This window comes from Lycium barbarum, chromosome 4 (genome assembly GCF_019175385.1).
Source record: "Lycium barbarum isolate Lr01 chromosome 4, ASM1917538v2, whole genome shotgun sequence".
Classification (NCBI taxonomy): domain Eukaryota; kingdom Viridiplantae; phylum Streptophyta; class Magnoliopsida; order Solanales; family Solanaceae; genus Lycium; species Lycium barbarum.
In genome coordinates, this window is record NC_083340.1 from 127669975 (window position 1) to 127677306 (window position 7332).

Consider the following 7332-nt stretch of genomic DNA (forward strand, 5'->3'; position numbering starts at 1 on the left):
GTTTGCCAGTTTATGTTCCAAAAAAAAAAAAAATATATGGCACTGTTTATATAAGATAGCTAAGGGGTGCTCGGTACAAGTATCGGGTACTCGTCACGGCCCCTAGTCGGGTCGTGACAGAAGTGGTATCAGAGCAGTTCGGTCCTAGGGGTATGTCTACGAGCCGTGTCCAGTAGAGTCTTGTTTATGGGTGTGTAGCGCGCCACACTTATAGACGGGAGGCTACAGGGCATTTAGGAAATGTGACCTTCTTTGCATTCTAAGATCGTGCGATAGAGCTATGCTACCAGGCTTCCACATTCCTTTCCTAATCCTACGTTATGGTTTCAGTAATGCCGCCGAAGAAAAAGGCTACGATGGCCGAGAAAGCCAAGAGAGTGGCGGCCAGCAGAGTTGAACGGGAGCTAGAAGAAGAAGAATCTCATAATGCAGCTCCCCCTCAGACTGCTCCTATCCCCCCTGCACCGGCAGAGCAGGGAAGAGCTCCAGCTCCAGTCCCACCACCAGCAGCTCCGGGCCAGCAGATGGCAGAGGCCATCCAGCTATTGACCCAGTTAGTTGCCGCACAGGCTCAGCGACAAGATGTGGACCCGGGAGACAGGGCGGTAAGCGCAAGGGCTCGCGACTTTATCACTTTGAGGCCTCCAGAGTTTTATGGATCAAAGCCAGAGGAGGACCCGCAGAACTTTATAGATGAGATGCTGCGGACTCTGAGGATTATACATGCTTCTGACACAGAGTCCGTAGAGTTGGCTTCATACAGGCTGCGGGATGTGGCAGTCCTATGGTACAGCAGTTGGATATCCTCGAGGGGAGCAAATGCACCCCCTCCGGTTTGGCAGGAGTTCACTGAGGCTTTCCTACGACATTTCCTACCGCCAGAGGTTCGACGGGCTCGAGCCGATATGTTCCTGAACCTTAGACAGGGAAATATGAGTGTTCGGGAATACAGTCTTCGTTTCAACTCACTGGCCAGATATGCCCCAGCTATGATAGCAGATAGGGGAGATCATGTGCACCGTTTCGTGAGTGGGCTAGGGCCACATTTGGTTAAAGAATGCTTGACGGCCTCACTCCAGGACGGGATGACTATTACCCGTATCCAGGCCCACGCCCAAAATCTGGAGGAGCAATATCAGCCGCGGAGAGAAGAGCGCTATCCAGACAGGGGTTCCCGAAAGAGAGGCAGGTTTTCCAGGACCAGAAGTGAGTATAGAGGGGGACAGACACAGGGGCAATTCGGGTACTCAGACCAGCCGGTAGCCAGTGCACCTCCTCGAGTTGCAGATAGGGGATTTGACCGTCCTGCGGATTCGGGGGCAGGGCAGAGCACCAGAGCTCCGGGATACCAGTATAGAGATGATTCCAGTAGAATGATGCCACCCCCGCCACGGTGTACTCGGTGTGGCAGGCCACACTCAGGACAGTGTTACCGGGATACAGGTGCGTGCTATGCTTGTGGACGGGCCGACCATTTGATGCGAGATTGTCCGCTACGGAATGAGGGGGGCAGAACTCAGCCAGCCGGATCAGCGATCGGTTCATCGTCAACCGTGCGCCCTCGTGGACAGATTTCTCAGGCCCCAACGGGCCGCGGCCGAGGTAGAGGAGGGGCACCTAGTTTAGCCGGTCCTCCACACCGTATATATGCACTGACAGGACGACAGGACCCTGAGCCTCCCGCGGACGCGGCCACAGGTACTTTTCGGCATTTTCTATAATATGTGCATTAATTGATTCGAATTCTATCTTATCCTACCCTGCCTTTGTATTGCCGAACATACTAGGAATTTGGAAATTAGAGCGGAGAATAGCCACCCACGCAGGTAAAAAGTGAATAGTAGTGACCTCGAAGGCTAAAATAGTCATTAAAAGGGAAACACGCGCTACAAGTGCGTTTGAACATTGTCGAGACCCCAACTTACCCCATATTAGGTGCTAGAGGTAGTACGGGGAAGCGGAAGTAAAAATACTAACACTGAAACGCTGAAATGCATCAAAGTTTCAAGGTTAAGCGTGCTCAGGTGGGAGTAATTCCATGATGGGTGACCCCCTGGGAAATATGCTGAGAATTTCGTAAATGTGGAAATAAGAGACGAGTGAAAAAGTAAGTCACCCAGATTAAATTAGGGGTGTGGAAAGTGGTTAGAAACCCCACATGGGTCATATAGGCCGAGACGAACTAAGATAACAGAAGAAAAGGGGAGCCATGATAACAGGAAGCTTTGGGAATAAAGGAGGAAAGTACAGAGGTCACAGGGTGAGACCGATATTGAGCCCACATTAGCTAAGGCAAGGAATCCCTAATATGGTAATATACGGGAATATTTCTAGTGAGGGAATTGACACAGTAGACGTCACGAAGGAAGAAGCACAACTGCGAAGATCGCAAAGAGGGCAACCTAAGCTTCTAAGATGGACATGCTAAGTGACACGAGGCATCTGCGAAGGAGACCTCCCCGAAGTATAATACTATGCTATGAGGCCAGTTCAACATTCGAGGACGAATGTTCTAAAGCGGGGGAGGATGTTATACCCCGCGTTTTATGCAATTGGATAATTCAAGACAATCGCGGGAAGACGACAAGCAAGGCTACATTTTATTGTGTTTGGCATTTGAGTTATTTATGAAGAGTCTAGAAGTGGAAATAATGAGAGAGGTCAAGAGCATAAGGGGAATCCACGACATGACTCGTGAAAATATGAAGGAAGACGAAGGGCAAAATTGGAAGTTGGAAAAAAAAAATGTGTTTCATTAATTTCAAGAGCTAGCCCAAAATAAAGTTGGGCTTGAAATTTTAATCCAAAGAAGAGAGCCCAACCGGCCATGTTCATGGCCCAAAGCCCATGGGAAATTAAAATACATGGATAAATAAGATGGTTATCCTCATTTTCCTCCATAACTTAAGAAAGTTCAAGAAGAAACTTGAAGGAGAAAAACCAAGCTAGGTTTCGGCCATAGATAAATTTTCCAAGAAAAATTGATAAAATTCCCCTAAAAATCATTTCCTACCAAGCAAAGAGTGCTTAACAAGGTGGAGTAGTCTTTGGAGCAAGAAAGATTCAAGATCCTCCAAGTTTCCAAGAATTAAGCAAGTTGAGGAGTTGAAGAAGAAAGGTGAGTTTTTAATCTTGTTTTGTGTGTTATGAAGGTTTATATGTGTTGTTGTATGCCAAAATGGATGAAACTCATGAAGTAGAGGGAAATAGTATGTGGCCGTGTACCTCTACATAGGTATAGGAACCATGCTTCAATTAATTGGATTAGTTTTTGGTTATTATTTTGGGAATGTTATGTGAAAAGTGGAAGTTGAATGATTTTGGAGAGATTGTAGTTGTGTGTGCATGAGGTTGAAGCCGTGTGGTGTAGTGTGTGTGGTGACCGTGTGTGTGTGTTGTTGTTGTGTAGAGAAAGAGTGAATTAATGTTATTAGTAGCTTGATTGTTGGGTTGTGGATCCTTGTCGCTAACGAATGCTTAATAATTTTTGTGAAGTTGTTGCAATTAGAGACTTGTTTAGGAGTTATATGAATGGAATATGATGTCTCTTTGTATGTATGAATGACAATGACGTTAGTATGGGATTGTCGGAATGTATATTATAAGGTTGATATTGTACTCATTGAAGTTGTATGGCTTTGAAGAAAGTGGCAAATTGATATTATGTGCCTGAATTGGAATATGTGAAGCGCTAGTGTGATTGTCGAATTTTGTTAACCGTTTGGCCGGGTTTGAATTCCCGAGTGGTGTTTGATGAAAATTTGATGAAATTGAATGTCGAGGATGGTATATTTACAGAGGAAATGCTGCCGAAATTTCGGTAGCAAAGTCCTTCCTTAAGATTCTAACTCAAAGTGTACTAATGAAAGTTTTGGTAAACTTGACCAAATTGCAGATTTTGACGACCTTGTGACGCGAAATTGGAGTAGCTAAAGGAGCGGAAAAAGGTATGTAAGGCTTCACCCTTCTTTGTATGGCATGTCCTAGATATAATAAGTCGGGTACAAGCCTCGGGGACAACCCTAATCCCCGGAATCCGCACCTAAAGTTTTCAACTTTTCATTCAATGGAATTGAAGTAGAAAGTGCGTAAAATGATAGGAAGACCTCCTAGACCTCTATAACTTGCGTAAATGGGACCCGATCACCCTAGAACCCCCACAAGTAATGACATGACATGTAATACATGTAAATAGTACACGCTACCTCATCCGGCCCGAGGTGGGCCCGTTACTCCCGGACTTTCCTAAAAGTCTTAGTGGATGTACTTAAAGTGAATCCGAAGGGGACCTTTGATCCCGATCTTGTTACCAAATGGTAAGTACTATGATTCCCCTAACGAGGATGCCCCCAGGATGATAATAATGACCATGACGTTAGAAAAAAAAAAGGAACGCCTATGATACGTACTACCGGAACGACTCTATGACTAAGACGACTAAGCTAAGTATCTTACGCAAACATGAAAGTGTTAAATTAAATTTTGAAACTTATTTATATCTCCAAGCTACGACTTTATTTTCTAAAGGATTTCAAAGCCTGTGAAATTACATCGATGATGCCCCGATCCTATTTTACGTCTACTTTACTATTATTCTCCGTTGTTAGTCCTACCTTAAGATACTCGTTCTTCCAAGGTGAGACAAAACTATAATTAGCATTCCATAATTAAATCGGAGGTCACCGACCTTACGTCACTCCGATGGATATATGATTTTCCTTGGGCTCCCTCGTGTGCTTATATGATGTATAATTATATGAAACATGCATATGTATATAAGAAAGATATAAGTATATGAAGTACGTATATGTATATAAGATAAGTAAATGTATATAAGATATGTATATGTATACAAGCTATGTATATGAACCTGGGCTGGGGGAAAAGGATATATGGGGGAAAGGGAGGGAAATATGTTCACTACCACCTGATCAGCTGGTTTATCATCCCGGACGCGGGGTGCCCGGACGCGGGATATATGGGTGAGCCGGTACATATCGGCGCTATGTGGGTGAGCCGACATTGTTCGGCGCTATGATATGACCTACTATGTCAAGACCAGACATGCTATGATACGATATGCTATGACATGCTATGCTACGATATGATATGCTATGATATGCCACGACATGACATGATATGACAAGCTATGCTATGATATGATACGCTATGACATGCTATGCTATGGTAAGACATGCTATGACACGCTATGCTATGATACGACACGCCATAACATGCTATGCTATGACACGATATACTATAACGCGACATGCTACGACAAGACAAGATAAGATATGATACGATACGATACGATATGATAATACATGACATGATAATAGTTCTATTTTCTATGTCCTATGACTCCATGACGTTATTCATCATACACTATGTTATTGCTTGTGTTATCTTCCATGTCTTACATACTCGGTACACTATTCGTACTGACGTCCCTTCTTGTGGGCGCTGCGTTCATGCCACGCAGGTCAGCAGACAGGTGGACGCGATCTTTAGGAGCTTACCAGCAGTACCCCACAGTGCTCCAGTTGTTCCGGAGCTTTATCTCAGCGGTACTATTCTGTATATGTATATTCGGGCACGATAGTACTCGGCCCTTTCTATGTATAAGTATACTATGTCTAGAGGCTCGTAGACAGATATGTACAGTCAGTCGGGTGCAGTAGATTTATGATGTTTGGCATGATAATGTTGTTGTCTAAAGTATTAACTATGTTTGCCAGTTTATGTTCCAAAAAAAAAAAAAATATATGGCACTGTTTATATAAGATAGCTAAGGGGTGCTCGGTACAAGTATCGGGTACTCGTCACGGCCCCTAGTCGGGTCGTGACATCAGTATTTCTACTTGAAGTCTTTCCTCTTTCCATTTTTAAGCAATGACTGTAATCTTCAAACTACTGTGCATAATTTAGTCTGGTCAACCAATCCCTAAAGCATACTTGAGTAGATCAGCAAGTTCATTTGAATATAAAGTCAAACATTAAGACCATGTTTAATGATCCAAGTGGACAGCTATTAGTGTAAAAGAAGGTTCATTCTTTAGGGTCCATCTAACTCAGCAAAGTGGAAAAAAATCACCAAGTGTGAAAATATAGCAAGTTACACCCCCCATAGACTTGTGGGATATGCCATGACAATCTCTTACGTGGAAAGAAAGGTACTGTGGATCAAGTGATACCTGAACTTTTCTCAATCTTCTCCTAAAATGTCTTTAAAAGACTTCCCCACTTATCAAGTGGTTTTAAGTCACACATCTACACCCATGGTCCTCTTCTCTTATCCTTGGGCACATGCGAAAGGGAGGCTGGATAGTTTAAACTATAAAGCCATCATCCTCAAGGTTTCAACAACAGTCCCCTTTTTTTTACCCTCTTCTTTTTACTCTGACAGGACTTACAAGATCTTGCATACTTATCTTCATTTTTTAGGCCTAAGCAATCAATTATCATCAGCTATTATTAAATCATATTCCTCATCCATGTACAAGGAAAAAAAAAGTCTCATGTTTTAAGGACAAACCTCAATCCCTAAGTTGTTCAAGACTTAACAAAACATGACCAAACATACTTCATTTCACCATTCTCCTACTACTTTAAATTTGTTAAATTGAACACTTAAGATCACCTATTAAACCAAGGTCAGTTCATGAATAAATATCAATGCAGATGCAAGAGTTTATAGCATACCAGTTTACTTTCAAAACACAAGTTGCTTCCCCAATTAGATAGGACACATAATGGGGGCTGGGGAAAAGAAAAACAAGAGATCAAAGGTAACAGAACAGGTGCTCAGATTCTTGACAACTATTTCCTTCCATTTTTTTTATATCTTTCACTCCCAAAGTAGTCACTAATCAGGTTAAGGACTCACAACCATCTTGCTAGCTAACAAAACTAATCAGATTTGTCTCAATTAACTTCAAGTGATGACTTGGTCCTATGGTCCCTAAAGGTTTATCCTTTTCTTTTCCAGTTTCACCAAACTTCTTAGTACTTAGAGATAGACCAGTTTCAAAATGTAGGACTTGTGACATGGGTTACACCAAGACAAAGTTTGTAAGCATCATATGTTCGAGTCATACAAGTTTAGACAAGAGATTGAGACATTAATCAAACCAAAGAGATAGATTCATATTCAGGCCTTTAGTCACATTAGTTTTAGGATTTGCTAAAACATAAACAGTTTGGCACACATCTGGCTTTGACTAGGTGAAACCATGATCACAGATGTTTTCAATACTAGTTCACCAACCCAAAAGCCAAACTGAACTAAATTCCATTTTCAATTTGCATATTAGTTGGTATATAAAATAAAAA

General features: G+C 42.6%; 1 protein-coding gene across 1 annotated transcript; it reads left to right on the forward strand.

The window, feature by feature from the left end:
- The first annotated feature begins 221 nt into the window (after positions 1-221).
- Positions 222-5737, forward strand: LOC132638573 (uncharacterized). Its single transcript, XM_060355409.1, has 2 exons — positions 222-1698; positions 5483-5737. The coding sequence occupies exons 1-2, from the start codon at positions 321-323 to the stop codon at positions 5509-5511; spliced, it is 1407 nt and encodes a 468-aa protein (XP_060211392.1). The 5' UTR covers positions 222-320; the 3' UTR covers positions 5512-5737.
- Positions 5738-7332: the final 1595 nt, after the last annotated feature.

What these genes read in the sequence shown, in the direction of transcription:
- LOC132638573 (XM_060355409.1), top strand. Translation starts at nt 321, where the DNA reads ATGGTTTCAGTAATGCCGCCGAAGAAAAAGGCTACGATGGCCGAGAAA. An exon ending in TCCCGCGGACGCGGCCACAG is followed by an intron (nt 1,699 to 5,482) that starts GTACTTTTCGGC and finishes CATGCCACGCAG; the next exon opens with GTCAGCAGACAGGTGGACGC.